Raw genomic sequence first — 17180 nt, forward strand, 5'->3', positions numbered from 1 at the left:
AATGATAGCTACTGAGCATGTGTGAAAGGAACTACATCACAGTGATGGCACTTATTGAGCAAAGATGAGTGTGAAGCATCTCAGAGGGTGGCTGCAGCTATGTCTTGGTCTTGTTTAACCTTTCTAAGTAGTCAGCATGTAAATAAATGTTTTTGAACAAAAGACCATTGCCTCCAGCAAGATCTCTTTTAGAGTAAGAAGCCAATGAATCCCGAGATAAACCCACAATAACAGACTGGTCTGGTAGTATCTGTAGAGAAAGAAGCTAAGTTAATGTTTTAGGTCGATGACCTTTCATCAGAGTTACAATAAAATGTAATATACCACGAAACATTAACTCTGTTTCTCTCTCCACAGATGTGGTCAGACCTGTTGCATATTTCCAACATTTTCTTTTATTTCAGTAAGGACAGGTATTGCGGCAGTGGTATACTGGCTTCAGTGCTGCCGGTGAAGGGAAAAAACTCAACTCTAATTTTTGCTTACCACTCAGTAAGTACCTGAACAAAGGCGTACAGATCCCATACAGAATAGGTTAAGGCTGGACTGTGATGGCCTTCACGTTAATTAGCCTGTTGAAGCTCAATATCTCAGCTCACTTTGAGAAATCATTGTTGGACTTGGTACCCTAGAACTGGTGCTATCTATGGAATTATCTTGCTGAAACAGTCAACTCCCTCATGGGACAAAAAGGAAAATGTTGGAAAAGGGATGGAAGGGGTTGGCACTGTGGTGTTCACTACTTTGATGAATCCAAGTCAGAAAAAGCATTTTATTTTCTGTTACACAATGATCCAATAAAAATCATGACACATATTTAGTATATGCTGACCAGATTTCCTAAAGAACTGCCCTACAGTGTTCCTGCAACAAACATTGCATTCATTAACACTAATCTTTTTATCAAACAATATTACTCATTTTGACTTACTGAAATTTCTAAGTTTTTGACTTCAGGGTCAAAGCAGATTTTTCTGAATAATACCATTTCATTAAGACTTTTTTGGTATATTTCCAATTCTTTGGCACCTTTAGCCTCCAGGCAAACAAGTTATATTCAAAAATATGAAAACCTTTATGAACATATGGTTGAAGATCTCATTTTCTTCTAAATTTCTGCTCTCCTCCAAAGTATTAATTCTTTGCTGGTGTAAGAAAAGTTTCATGGTATCAGTTTCCCTCTGGCCAAGTGCCTATTTTCACATGCATGTCTGGACATTGAGTAACAATGGGAGCAGTATGATGTTATGAAAGTATAATTATTTTCATAATATTTTTCTGGTTTATTGTGAAGTAGGTTTAAGGGGGTAAGTATGGTTGGGCCTGTCTGTGTGTGATTTAATTACGTTTGAAGTCAAATAGACTGCAGGTTTAAGTCATCAAAAGAAGCTAGGTGCTTGACGTGCTAATCAGTAAACATGGATGCCGGCATAGCATGCAAGTTGCGATGGAAATTTACATTGTTAGATAAATGAAAGGATATTTGGATTTCAGTGTTTACAACTAGCCAGATAAGCAAGGCTAAGGAATGTGTTTATTTTTCTCAAAGGTTACTGACAATATATAGTGACAACATGAAAGTTTTTATATTATGAGGGAGATACAGTTTCAAAGACGTACGGAACAATAGAATTTACATATTAAAAAGAGGGAAACATACGTAAAGGAGAATGAAAGGTTACGTGACAGAAGGCCATGCAAGATCTAGCAGGAGTGTGTGAAAGGCCTTAATGAAACCTCCAGCATTTGTGCATAAGTCTGCTGTCTAACGGAACTGAAGCTGGAAAAAAGCCATTTGGAATTCCATTGTCCATGGTATTGTGTTAACTTGCTGAGTCTGTTTTAAATCTAAAATCTATTTTGGACTGTTGCCTTAAAAGGGAGTGTAACTGGGAATCAGGTTAATTAGGAATTTTAGGAGTTATTATAATAGTAATTATAGTCTTATGCATGCGCTTGAAATCTTTTATATTTGTTAACAATTATTTTAATCTAATTTTTAAAATCTCTAAAGGTCTTGGTGGACTTATTACTTCTGAATTCAGTGCACACATCTCATAATAAATACAAATTACAAAACCATTGTGATAGCGTGGCCAAGCTTCCCTTGTGGATTTGGTCCACCTGGCACACATCATCTGCCACATCATAACAATGATCATGCCTTCATTGTATAAGGCCCTCCCACTGAGGGTTTGGTAACAGTGATAAACCCATCAGGCTGTATGTTTGACGTGAAATTAGTATTATAAATATAAGCTGGAATTGTAAGCATAGTAAGGCAGCACCTCAGAGTGCCACATAGTTTACTGATAGAAAGTGATCTGTTTTGCACTTCATGTAACGTCAACTTTGAACTATAATGAAATGTACTTTTATAAATTTTATGAAAGTATAATTTTGGAAAAAATTATGATCCTACCTTTGCCCCATGTATAAGCACATACATTTTACAACAAGTATCACTAGGTAGTACTTAGAAATAGCAACTCTGGAGACAATTAGAACCAATTAATTGATGCTATGCTGGCCAGTAAATGCATCAAAAAGGAAGCCTCTGGGAGCACTTTGAGAGGGATTTAACAGATGCAGGATGATTAAAGGAAGAAATAAACTTGAATTACACAGGGATTTTATGGAAATTGAACTATTTCCCCACTAGTCTGTCAAGTAAATCACTTCACAAAGATAAATCATGTGCAGCAGCAAAACAACACATGCAGAAATCCATTAGTGTGGGGTTGTAAATACCATTGATGCCAATCAACTATTCTATAACTTAGTATAGTATATGCTTGGATAACTAAATGAGGCCTTGCTGCTTCACTTTATATGTTAAACACAATAACTTTAAACATCTGCATGTGCTGCATAGGTGCACCATATGAAGCACCGTATAAAGCTATCACATCACCAACAGATTTGATTTGCTGCATGTCCATCATCTTACACAGATGGAAGGATGCGGACAACAATTAAACATTTGTAGATTTGTATTTGCATAATAACCAAAATTTTCAGGGTCCTTTAGCGATGGGCTGGGAGGCAGGAGGGCTGGCAAAATGGCAGGGGTAAGTGTTAGGGTGGGGGAATGTACCCGATGTTTTCCCACTGCCATGCTATATTCCCAGTGGCCTGAAATTTGGCGGATTGGCTGCCTGCCAGTGCACCTGAATCCACAGGCATTTTGCCTGCATTGGGAGGAACTGCTGCTGAGAGGGGAAACTGCCTACTCTAACCTGGTAGCTTCCCAGTGGGCTCTGGGGTGGTATGTCCCTCTACAGGAGGGCAGCTCCTGCTAAGTCTCTGCTGCTAGCACAGGTTCCCTGCACCTGTCACCCCATTCACCCCTCACTGAGCCCTGATTGCCTGGCCCTGGCTTCCCGCAACAGCGTTTATTCCTCTTCAAGGGCACCACACCATTGAGGCACCCTCTTCCTGGAGCTACAGCCTCAGTACTGGACACTAGCAATGACACAGCTGAGGCTGTTAAGCTGCTAGCTCTCCGATTGCACCAGTAGCCCTTGGCGACAGGAGGCTGTCCTTAATTGGATGGCAGCTCTGGCAGCAGCCACCTGGTCGCTGCCAGCAAAGGCCACCTGGCTCTTGCCAGCTGCCAAAGCAGGGTTGCCTCCCGCTTTCGGCCTGGCAGCACCTTTGCCCTCTCCACAAAATTCAGCCCAATATTTTATAAGCTTTGCTTCTGTTAGAATACAAAATTGAAGTAAAAGTATAAGTAAAAAATAAAAATCTTAAAGGAGCTTACTCTCAATGGTTTAGTGTGGCACTGAATCACAATAATCAGAAGAGCCCCAGATTTGAACCCTAGCCTGCAATGAGCTGATCTTAGTTAGGATGGCAGCAGTGAATATTATTCAATGCAATATGCAGGATGTGAAAAGTTTTGGGTGATTTCTGAGAGATGTGGTAAGGTGATACATGAATAAAAGTTGCTTTCATTCTTTAGGGTAGTAAGCTATAAATCAGACTCAGTGCTGCTGCACAGTGAAAGGAAACATTCAGCCTATGTTCCTGCTCTTGATCTCTACCCATGACTTCCCTCTTCACTTAACTTGAAGGGGTAATTGTGGGTGTCAGGTGAAGGTAGGACTAGGCTGAGATCTGATGCCTGTTAAATTGATCACTTACCATCCAGGCTTGCACAAGAAGAATGGGCACTAGGGAAAATACTAGAAAGCTACCCAGGAAAAACAAGGCACCAGGTGCCACCAATCCACCTGCTTTGGCACTCGCCCCTGGCAGCAACCAAACTACCTCCAGAGGTAGCAGACCTGACTCAATCACTCCCCTGTTCCCTAAAGCGAAAATCGTGCATGCTGGGGTCGTTCCCATGGAGACGGGTCTGCTAGGTTGGGAAACTTCCTGACTTGAGTTTCCCTCCCCTCAGTGGTGAAAATCCGACCGATGCCTTTTACACATCAGCTTTTGGCAGAATACTACAATGCTGGTTCATTTTAATTATATATTACATATTATACATGGCATATTATTAACAGCAAGGAAGAGCAGGATTAAATCAAGTTAAAAAAAATGTGAAAACTCTCTATTCTGTTCTCTCTCCTGGCTGTCGTTACAATGGAATTATTTTATTATTTTTATTTGTCGCGTGGTCTGGAGCTGAAGATGCTTTTGAGTACTTCAGAACTGAACATAAATTTTTGCACATCATTAAAAGTATCAGTAACTTTGTTGATGTAGCAGGTAATGACTGGTCTCCCACATTTCTACCCTTTGTAAACTTGAGGACATCCTAAACTCTGTTGCCTGTGTCTTAATGTGGCTAGTTGTTACATAAATACAGGTACCTTTTACATTCTATTCAACTTTGATGCTGTCCTGTAGAATGACTTTGGCAGGACACAGAACAACAAGAGTGGGTAAATTTGAGACAGAATCATAGAAAAATAAGAAAACAATGAAAAACCCAATGTTCATCAGTACCACACTGGTATGGAACCCAACTTAGAAACTGTTGAATAAGTTTTTTAACCTTTCCAGCACTGATTTTTGCTTTCTTAATGGCCCCAGATTTCCTCTGAACTTCTCCTGTTCCATTGCTGTATCTTTACAGAAGGGGCTCCCCTATGAAATTATGGTGATGGGCTGTGAGTAGTCCTGAGGAAATTCTGGGCCAATATAATGTCATCTGTTTTCATTCTGCAACGGATAGAGATTTTACCTCCTCTTTCCTGGTGGAAGCCAGGAAGGCAAGCACACAGATGGGCAGTTAAAATAGAATGGCTAAAATATCTGCTCCGTTCCGATTTTAAAATGCTTAATTTTTAAGACATAACAGGCGCAGACCTAACTCAAGCTTTACAAGTAGGTAAGTTTAAAACTTTCTGCTGTCGGGGCAGAAGCATAGGAGTGCTCTTCTGAGGATCACAAGGAAAGTGTAGGCCTCCCCTGTCCAAGATGGCAGTGGCATGTTTTCAAAAGGCTGGTCCACTACTTGCTGCTCTCAGGCTGGCCAGCCATTCGCTTAAACATTTCTCACCCAGAAATTAAAATTCCCACCATAATTTCCAAACTAATGGTCTGCAATGCTTAATGTTTTAATGATAGAAAACAACACAGAATGCAAAAAATTGTTAAATGTGTTAGTTTTTTCTTGTAATTTAGAGTAAAAGCACACACATTTTTCTCCATTCCTTTGGGTATCTCCAATTTGCTCATTTCCCAGGGAACCGTTTCCAGGCCTCAGTCAATGTTCTTCTGAGCCAATCGCTTTCTGTTTATTGACAACAGCCAATGCTTACTCTACATGATTAGCTACATGGTTAAATAGAGTGAAAAAAGAACTTGTTTCATGCAACAACTAATCACGTCCTTAAAGAATGCGAAAGTGCTTTCATGGATTACATTTTTTGACGTACCATCACTGTTAATGTGTACCAAAGGCTTCATCCAATTCCACATGAGAGGGTTCCACAAACAGCAAATGAATAAATGACAAGATAATCTGTCTTTGTTCCTAGTGGTGTTTGTTGAAAGTGGAGTGTTGGCCAGGAAAATGTCAGAACTCCCTGCTTTTCTTCAAATAGTGTCATGGGATATTTTACGTTTAGCTGGGCAGCAGGCAGTGCCTTGCTTTAACTTCTCAGCCAAAGATCAGCTTAGAAAAGGCTAGATAAATCCAGAAGCAGTGGGTGGATATGCAAGCTTGAATTTTAAGAGATTGTGGTGATGATTTTCAACTTAATTGTCTGGGTGGAAACTTGGCAGAGTGGATTGCCTGTCTATTCTATAACCAATGGAATGAAAATCAGCAGGCTTTATAAAGAGGTGGGGTCCTGTGCAACAAGGCAATAATGTTGAAATTTACCAAAATAACAAGGGGAAAAGAAGGTGAGCTTTTCCAAGTTTTGAGAAAGAATGCGTCAGCATAAGAGATAGTGTAATGAGCCTTGATTTCAATACAAGAGATGTGGAATGCTGTATAGGAAACTGTATTTGTAGATTAGGAAGATTAAAAGAGGAAAGTTCAGAGGGAAAAATGATCAAAACAGTTTTGTAGATAAAGAAAGCAACAATCACTTTATGGTGTGTGTTAGTGGTTCTAGAGAGAACCCTGCTTTTGATATTCCCTCCTGGTGGGAAGTTGCCTGGTTTCTGATTACTGCCAATCAGCTTGTATATTTAGTGATAATGGAACATCACCCTATGGTACTTTTTACTCTTGAGTCTCCAATATGTTGGTACTTCATGCTCCCTGCCTTCTTTTATAAAAATAGATTTTTTTTAGGGTGCAACTATAGCAATGGACTCGGCAATGGCTTAGTAAAAAAAAAAGCAATACCAATGATGCAGCTTTCAGTGGAACTCCAAAACAACTATTTGTTGGATCACAAGAATTTTCTTAGAAAAGGCTGTTACATATAAGAAGTCAACCATTTACAGTAATTGAGAAATGTTGAAACCATAGAAATGATAGTAATACGCAGCAAAACAAAAAGATGTTTTCAATAGCTACAAGGTGTAGCAATAAAAAGTATTTCTATTATATATTAGCTGTTTAAAAAAACTCAATTATTGTGAATATTGGTATTTCTACTATTTTTGTATTGAGTTCTCTTCAGGTGGTGTAATGGAAAAGTGGTTTACCAGACTCACCTAAAAAGGTGTTGGAAATGAACTCGGAGACTTGGTTGCCAGAGCGACTCATCTCCGAGAGATGGGTGAGCTCACGATTCAGCATTCTCTTGAACTGTTGATAAGACAAACACAGGAATCAGTACCTACCTTTCCTGTAAACCATTCAAAGTTGCTTTTGAATCACAATTCTTTCAATCAATAAAAGGATTGATCATAGAAAGTAGTAACGAAAGAAATTGTTATTTAATAGTTGCTATCAGATAGTCTCATTTATAAGTTAAATATTAAATATGAATCTAAAATAGTTTATAGTGGAGAATGAGTTGCGTTTGACTTTCATACAGAAACATTTACTTCACAATAAGTAGTGAGATTCTAATTATAATCATATTGGTCTATTGAATTAATTCTAAGAAAGACAAGGAATGACAGAACAAAAATATTTTTATTTTACATTTTAAAATATATATAAAATTTAGGTTAAAAATAGCATCTAAAATTTTAATAAATTTATACAGTCTGTACAGCTGTTTAATTTTAGAACCAACCCCCTCGCCCCCACACCGACTCCAGCACCCACCCGCCCCAATAATTGGATTGATTTTGATTTGAGGTATACATAATGAACTTTTCAAGGTATCATTTTCTTCTGTTTTTTGGAATCTGATAAGGGCTTAATGCTCTGTTGTTCTATAAAACAAAAAATTTGAGAAATTCTGACATTATAAAATGTGCGCTTGAAAGGAAGTTGTGAATTGGTAATACAACGGGCATTGTAAATAAACCTTATGGCACATAAAGTTTAATAGTAATAAAAAACTTTTAAAAATTCTCTCTCCTTCTATGCCACACAGCTAGTTCTAATAGTGCATTGTCTTATTAAAAACTTTTAAATTAAAATTATGGTGTTTGCTTTGATACCCTGATCAGTCCATCTTTGGTCATTTCTTTTATGCCCTCTTTTCCCTTAAGAGATAACATTTTATTTGAGCCATACCAACTTTACAGACATCCATTTGAATTTTAAAAAGCAAGATATATATATTGTCAATATGGGAAAACATGTTGATACAAAGGTTTCTGCATTTGAACTTACAGTCACATATTTCACAGCTAAAACACAGATTCACATACACCTGTAATTTTGAGATAAATCTACTCACCTTGATATAACCCCAAGAAACAGACAGCAAATAGTTTGCTTCAGGCATTTTGGCCCACTTGACAACAGGAGCAACAACAGCCGTATACAAAAGAAGCAATCTAGCTGGACAATTCCACACGCACAATTTCAGTAGTAATAACCAAAAGATGTAGATGTTTCATTTGCAGCTTGAACATTTGAAGTAAAAATCACAGTATCCTTTCACTGTATAAGAAAATCCAGTCCATGCAATACATCCTTGGAGAGATAGTATCTGCGCGTTTGCACTGACAGGATTGAGATAATGAAATCAGGGGTCACATGGAGCCAGAAACCATACAAGTGTGTGCAGTTCACAGCACTTATGATTTATGAATAGCTCTGATTTCTTGGATGGCTGGGGGTTGGGGGCGGGGGTGCTGCTTCAGATTAGTCTCAGTGCATAGGGGCAAAAAAAAAATCTTTTGTCTGCAAGCTTACAGTGTCTACATCATTTCAACGGATGTGGGAAGTGACAGAAAATGGAGGATGCCCTGTGCATATTTATGTAAATTAAATGCAGCTGGTGTCCCCATTTCATCAGAGAATATAGTCTGCTTTTAGCATCCTCCTACACTACTGTCAGAAACTTTCAACACAATTTAGTGAAATCATATTATCAGGAACAGATAGAATTATGATCTAATGCATTATCTGCCCTCTCTATTGCACAAAATGAGTGAGGAATAAAAGTGATAAAAGTGGCATTGCATGATGATTTACAATAATCTTCAGTGTAATTCTATGAAGTTCAAATTTTTCTGCCTTCTGTTTGTTGACATACAAAACAGCAAATTAAGGATCATTTATGCTGATCACTTTCCTGTCTGAAGAGTTAACATAATAAATTTAAACTTTTGGCTTTTCTCAGACAAAAATGCTTTATTCCTCGATAGCTTGTTTGTATGCATATTTTACAATTTAACTAAAATTATTTAAAATGAATTAATTTGTAACTAAAATGGATTGGTATGTCACTACATTCTGCACCTTATTAAAGTTGCACTGTTGTTGAGACAGACTTCCCAATTATAAACAGATCACAATCTTCTTTCTATAGTTTTCACAAAGCATCTAAAGAAAGATTGCATTCCTTAGACGATGGGGAAAAGGCTCAATATTAAAAGAGCTGGGGCACACTGAGTCATGTTCAGAGTTTGACAATTTTGTGGTGTCTGCAATAGTTTTTCACCTCTGCATTTTCCACAGCAGTTCCCCTTTAATTCTGAGATGAAGCACAGTGCCTGCATAGAAATGTTATCCACTCTTTATCTGATTGGCTTTCAGCTCAGCTGCAGTGACATCACCTAGCTTTTTCTGCACTGCTGATAAAGAGCATTAGAACATGGGGGGCAACTGCAGTAAGGAACCCCAGAGAATCTTGAGGCTGAAGTTCAAGCAGCACCATGAAATGAACAGCATAGCTCCATAGCAACCACATCACATGACATTCCTCCAGCTGGTTACTACAAGAATTCCCTCTTCATATTTTAATACCAATGAACAATGGAGCTGCCTGGCTTCTAAACCATTTTGTGTGCAAATATAACTCGTCTTTGCCTCGGCATTAGCAACATATTTAAAGGAATAACTGACATGATCATACAAAACAACCTGTACTCCTTGCCTTCTCCAAAAATTCCTGCCATCATGCTCGTTGCACTTTAAATAATAAGGTTTGATGTCTCTATTGATTTATCTGAATTCCAATTAAAATATAAAGCAATAATTACATTAGTGGCCCCTTTAATTTTTCTTCCTCCTTTCCTAAAGGCTGTAATGATGGAATATCGTTCCATGGGTTTGACTCTTAAGATTTTTCCCAAGCGACCATTCTTTATGTGTGAGCTTAAAACAGTGAAGCCAGAAGATTATTTAATTGTGTGCAGCATCACAGCTGAGACAGATACCTCACCTGGCATCCTCCACATGTGGCTCTGTAGCAAGGGATCGCTTGATAATGATCATGAGTGAGGATACCCAGGTGATTTTTTTTCCTTTCTCTAACCCAGTGACTCCCCCAATTAACTGAATATAGACTTAAGTTTCAACCTGACACCTTTCTGACTGTACATTTCAAATTTGATTGTTTTCACTGCGCTAAGCCACTCAGTTTGATCAATCCAACTATTTATCTTAAGCAAGTACTTACTTGTCAAATTTATTTCTCAGATATTGGCTTAGGCTAACTATGAGGGTTTTATGGAGACACAGTTATTTCTGAGTGTTCAAACCTACCCCATAATATTGTGAAGGAATGTTGTCTTATGTCCATGTTAAAGTCAAGGTTTAATTAAAATATGTTAGAATGTGTATTGCAGGGGATCTTTAATGCAAACCGTATTAATAAGTCTGAGAAAAATGTATTCTGCGCAGTATATGTAATACATCTTGTTATGTTACAGTATGCTTACTGAGGAAATTCATAGCAATATATGAAAGAAGTTTTTATTAATGTTGTGGCTGTGATTTGATGCACTTTGATTTCAAGCCAATGATATTTAATACTACATTGCTACTTTTATATAAAGCTCTTGTTCATTTTTTTCCTGTAGCTCTGTTTCTACTGGAAGGAATTTTGCATTACATGAAGACTCCTCATGTTGGGGAATTGGCCTCATTTAATTTGGCAGCATCACAGATCCCAACTTGCAGAACACATTAAGAACAGGAATGAGATTCAGGTAGAGTGAAAGAGGTATCAGCAAAATCACATTTCCCATGGTCCAGGGAACTGTGGAGAATGAAGAGGCAACTTTCTAAAGTACAGGAATATTGATACAAACACAGACAAGCATATCAACAAGTTATGACAACAAGCCTATCTTGAGTGAGGCAAATGTGATCATCTCAGGGGGCGCTTGCACCCTAAACCTGTTGCCCAACTTGCCTGCATTAATGGTTCAATGAGCAGGTTTAAATTTTGTGCAGTCTGGGTAGCTAAAACAACTGACAGGCCAATTTCTTGGAGTACAGAAAATTTGAATTCACCAGTTTAAGGATTCCTTCTCGGAGTGGGCAGGTGCTGCTCTGAGATTACAGTAACAAGACTGCCTATTCTGAATATTAAAGTATTATATTGTGGAGAAGATCATGTTTAGGCCATCGCATCATTGGACGCTCTGCCCCACCCCATTCCACTCCTGCCACTTTGCTAGGGTCCACTGAAACTCTAGGCTGATATGTTATCTGTATTATCCTTCACCTGTTTTCTCACCTAATGTAATCACAGTAGAATATATGTGGGGAGAAAGTAGGTGAAAATAAACTTGCATCCCCACTCTATTCCAACACATTAACCTTATGCATTTTATAATTTTAAATAAAAACCTCTTTGGTAATTCAGCTAAACATTCATTCTTTATGTTGAATCTAGACAGCAAATGTCAGCAACCTATTTAACTGAGCGGGGGGGACCAGAGAAATGTTCAATTTTGTCCTCACCCAATGGATGTACTTTCCAGTGGGAATCACTGGATAGTCCCTGTGATCAGCTAATTCAGCACAGACTGAAGTTGAAAACCAGGACTTCATTGGTCTGTATGGCTCAGTACCACTCTTGGATGATGCAGCCTCTCACTAAATCAGTGGAAACCTGTCATATATTATTTCCCTTTATGGATTCCTCTCTAGCCACTACAGTTAACCAGAGAGGGTTATTGCTGCAGTAGTACTTTTTCTTCACCATAGTGTGGATTGCCCTGTAACTCCTGTACTTTTGGTACATTTACCTCATGGGCAGGATCTTTAGGTCAGCGAGCGAGTGGGTGGGGAGGGGGGCGGTGCCCGCTCACTGACGTGTAAAATGACACAGGATGACGTTGGGCGGAACTCTTGGCGTCACCCTGCGTCATTTCCATTTTCAGGTCGGCGGGGCCGCAGTCGAATCAGCTGTGCGCCCACCGAGCTGTCAACTGCCTATTGAGGCCATTAATAAAACAATTTAGGTAATTGACAGGGCTGCCCGTCCAACCTTAGGGTTGGCGGGCAGGCTGAGAGCCCTGGCGAGCTTAAGAAAAAGCACAAAACCTCATCCATGGGTGGGATGAGGTTTCATGAGGGTTTTTAAATATTTAATAAAGGTTTGAGTTAAAGTGATGGTCACTGTCACATGAGGGGACATGTCAGAGAAATTTTTTAAACATTTACCTTAAAAATTTTACTTCTGAGCCGATCTTCCTGCGGCAGCACTTAGCCGCAGGGAGATCAGTGCGCTCTTTCGCGTGCATGCGTGAAAAAGCGCTCTCCTGGCTGAGGGAATTCCCCCCCTGGCTCGCACAGGGAGTGCATAGCGTCAGTGGACGTCATGCTGGGTGGGCCTTAATCGGCCTGCCCACGTAAAATGGCAGCGCGCCCCCGATCGGGGACGCCGATCGGAGACGTGCCTGCCTCCGCCCACCCCTGCACTTCCCCCCGAATGGGGGGAAAATTCTTCCCGATCTTTCCTGACACCTCCTGCAGAATCAACAAACTGCTGACAGAAGGCTAACAGGGAGAACCCTGACAATGAAAGTAGCAGTCTAATTATGAGGTCAAGTACCTGGAGTTGGACTTGAATTTAAGATTTTCTGAATCAGAGGCAAGAGTGCTACTAGAGTAAAGGCTGACATAGTTGATATATTTATCAACTTGAGTTCTACTTTGCTTGGTTTTTGATCTGAGCTGTGCTAAATGGAGAGGTGCCAAATAAAGTTTGTGCTATTTCCTTGCATGGGACAAAAACAAAAATAAGTGTCATGCCTGGGTACTATCCAGCACCTCCTAGCAGGAAGTTACAGGGGGAAGCTTAAACATATACAGGCCCTATCAGCAGCAGAGGCTTTAAGTCCCTGGGCTTGAAAATGGCGTACAAGCTTATGAAAAATTACACTGAAATATCCATGAGGGATTTTGATGCAGGATGCTTTACGGGCCGGGATTTTCCGGTCCCGCCCATAGCAAGGATTGTTGCAGGCGGGACAGAAAATTTGATAACCAGCTAAAGGTCCGTTGACTTTGGGCAGGAATTTCAAACCCTGGCCACTGTTAATGGCATTCTTCCAGACCATTAACTGGATATGGACGGTGGGGTTTGGTGAAATGATAGCATTCCAAAGAACTTCTTTGTTTTCCCATCCTTTCTTTTCTGTCACTGCTTGTCCCACCAAACTTACAACTTATTTATATATATATGTATGTATATATATAAAAACATATATATATAGATATATATGTATGTAAAGATCTTAGAATATTAGATTATTATATTTATTTCCCTAATATACAATTACACAAATCTGCTCAGCACACCAAACATTCAAGTAATTACAGATGTCTAAAGAGCATCATCTCAAACCTGCTCAAAATACAAACTAGAAGCAAGTTTCACAGAGCAGCTGCTTGTCAGGAAAGTTAACCTTCCTATAAATAATTGAGCATTGTGTGTACTGAATGTATACTCATCAAACATCTTAGGACATTTTCTATGTTAAAGGCAATATACAAATGCAAGTTGTTGTTGTTTGGCAGCCCTCTTCCTGCTTTTGGCATGTAAAAATGTCAAGTATGACCTGGAGCGCACAAGTGATTAGGTCAATTATCAAAGCCCAGAGTTTTCGTTCTACAGGAAAATAATAGCCTTTAAAGCATATTTGAGAGTCAGTAAGACCCAGATTTTCCACATCTGAGAGATTAAAGGAAAAGGAAAGCTTTCAAACATGATTTTTTTTTTACAGAAAAATGTTAGAGCAGTTAGGATAAATATGTTAGATAACAAATAAAACTAAACATAAAGACAGAAGACAAAGAAACACGGGTAAGGAATAGAGAATGGGGAAGAAATATAACTGGTCGTTTAAGCACAATTAAAGGCTTTGGTACAAGTTGGGGGACGGGAGCATCTGTGAAGAGAGAAGCAGAGTTAACGTCCAATATGATTCACCTTCGGAACTGAAGGGAGGCAGAAATGTGATGGGTTTTATGCTGTTGAAAAAGGTAAGGAGGGTCAGGTAGAACAAAAGGGAAAAGAGTACTCACATGGGCCCTAGTTATGCCCATCTTTTTGTGGGATATGTGGAACATTCCTTCCAGTCCTACTCAGGGCTTCTCCCTCAACTCTTTCTCCAGTATATCAATGACTATACTGATGCCACTTCCTGCTCTTGGCCGGAACTGGAAAAATGAATTAATATTGCTTCCAATTTCCACGCTTCACATGGTCCATCTCTGACACTTCCCTTCCCTTCCTTGACTTCTCTGCCTCTATTTCTGGGAATAGGCTGTCGAATAATATTTATTATAAGCACACCAATACCCACAATTACCTCAACTACACTTCCTCACACCCTTCTTCTATTCCATTCTCTCAGTTTCTTTGTCTCTGTCGCATCTGTTCTGATGATGCTACCTTCCACAACAGCACTTCTGACATGTCTTCCCTTTTCCTCAACCAGGAATCCTCCCGCCACTGTGGTTGACAGGACCCTCAAACATGTCCAATCCATTTTCCGCACTTCTGGACTCACACCTCCCTCTTCTTAACAGAACTCTGATAGGGTTTCCCTTATCCTCACTTTCCATCCCTCCAGCCTCCACATAAAAAGGATCATCCTTCATCATTTCTGCAACGTCCAGCATGATGCCACCACCAAATACATCGTCTCCTCACATCAGCATCCAGAAGGGACTGTTCCCTCTGCGATACCCTGGTCCCTTCTTCTAACACCCTGTTATCATGGCACCTTCCCATGCAATTGCCCTTTTATCTCCTCTCTCCTCACTGTCCAAGGCCCCAAACACTCCTTTGTGGTAAAACTGCACTTTATTTTAACTTCTTTCAATTTAGCATACTGTATTCACTGCTCACAATACAGTCGCCTCTACATTGGGAGACTAAATGCAGAACCATGGGACTGTTTTGCTGAACACCCCATTCAGTCTGCAAGTCGCTTGCCATTTTAATTCACCAATTTGCTCTCATGTTCACATTTCTGACCTCAGCCTGCTGCAGGCTTCCAGTGAAGCCTGACATAAGCTTCAGGAACAGTGCCTTGTCTTCCGATTAGGCACTTTACAGCCTTCTCAGCGCAACATTGAATTCAACAACTTCAGACTGTGAACTCTGTCCTTCATTTTGATTTTTTTTTTGCCAAGTGCCAGTTTGTATGTTGTTTTGATGTTTCTGCTTTCGGACAGGGCTGTCCTTTATTCTGCCATTAACACTTACTCTGGACCTATGCTTTACCTTTTTACTACAACCATTACTAATCCCTTTATCTTTTGTTCCATCTTTATTAGTTTATCTCTCCCGTCCCCTATGGACAGACAAGTGGCAGATGAAATTTAATGCACAGAAGTGATTCATTTGGTAGGACGAAATGGAAGTAGCAATTTGGGTCAAAATCCTGGAACTCCCTCCCTAACAACACTGTGGGTGTACCTACACCACATGGACTGTAGTGGTTCAAGGCGGCAGCTCACCACCACCTTCTCAAAGGCAACTAGGAATGGGCAATAAATGCTGGCCCAGCCAGCGAAGCCCACATTCTGTGAATGAATAAAAAATAAAATAAAGGGTACAATTCTAAAAGGGGTGCACAAGTAGAGGGAGCTGAGAGTATATGTGCACAACTCATTGAAGGTTGCAGGGCAGGTTGAGAGAGTGGTTAATAAAGCTTACGACATCCTGGGTTTTATAAATAGGGCATATAATAAATAGGGAGGGGAAAGATCCAGTTATTGTGGCCCATGTAGGTAACAATGACATAGGCAGGACAAGAAAAGAACTTCTGCATAGTCAGTAAGAGAAGCTAGGTACCAAATTAAGAAGCAGAACCTCAAAGGATAATAATCTCTGGATTATTAGCTGAGCCACGTGCAAATTGGCATAGGGCAAATAAGATTAGAGAGGTGAATGCATGGCTCAAAGGCTGGTGTGGAGAAGTGGGTTCTGGTTCATGCAGCATGGCACCAGTACTCGGGAATGTGGGGGGTGTACCGTTGGGACAGTCTACACCTGAACCGGGCTGAGACGACTGTCCTTGCGAATCGCATAACTAGGGAAGTAGAGAGGGTTCAAGCAAATCAAGGGGTAGATTCAAGGCAGGAGACACCATAATAGTAATATGGGAAATGAGGGTCATAGAATAGCAGGAAGGGGCAGAGAGATAAGACCTAAGAATACACCAATAGTGAAGAATGGACGTTATAAAGATAACAAAAAGACAAAACTAAAGGCTCTGTATCTATAACATTCATAACAAAGTAAATGAATTGATAGGCAACATTGAAGCAAATAAATACGATCTGAAAGCAATCACAGAGACATGGCTACAGGATGACAAGGATTGGGCTCTGAATTTTGAGGGATGTATGACATTCAAGACGAATAGGAAGCTAGGTAAAGATGGTGTGGTAGCACTGTTGACCAAGGATGGCACTGATGCGAGTTAGAGATGACCTTAGTTCAGGAGATCTGGATGTAGAATTGGTTTTGGTGGAGATGAGGAATAGTAGGGGAAAGAAGTCATTAGTGGGAGTGGTCTATAGGCCCCCTAACAGTAACCACAATGTAGGACAAAGTATATAAGAAGAAATATTGGGTGTGTGTGACAAGGGGATGGTAATAATCATTGGTGATTTTAATCTACATATAAACTGGAAAAATCAGATTGGCAGTCGTAGCCTGGATGAGGAGTTCATCTAATGCTTTCAAGGTAGTTTTATTTTAGAGTAGCATGTCTGGGACCAACCAGAGAGCAAGTTATATTGGATTTAGTATTGGTATTGTGTAATGTGATAGAACTAATTAATGACCTCAGAGTGAAGGCACCCCTAGGTAACAGCAACCACAATATGTTTGAATTTTATATCCAGCTTGAAAGGGAGAAGAGTGGGTCTAAGA

The 17180-nt window shown here is 39.8% G+C and overlaps 1 protein-coding gene across 6 annotated transcripts in view; it reads right to left on the reverse strand.

The window, feature by feature from the left end:
• pde4ba (phosphodiesterase 4B, cAMP-specific a) overlaps positions 1-17180 on the reverse strand; it is a 738960-nt gene that overhangs the window by 25786 nt on the left and 695994 nt on the right. For all 6 annotated transcript variants that reach the window (XM_078561296.1, XM_078561297.1, XM_078561300.1 and 3 more), the window contains one exon: positions 7135-7228. In XM_078561296.1, the coding sequence (XP_078417422.1) occupies positions 7135-7228 (94 nt within the window). The remainder of the gene's footprint in view (positions 1-7134; positions 7229-17180) is intronic.

Source organism: Cetorhinus maximus, chromosome 17, assembly GCF_964194155.1.
Source record: "Cetorhinus maximus chromosome 17, sCetMax3.hap1.1, whole genome shotgun sequence".
Classification (NCBI taxonomy): Eukaryota; Metazoa; Chordata; class Chondrichthyes; order Lamniformes; family Cetorhinidae; genus Cetorhinus; species Cetorhinus maximus.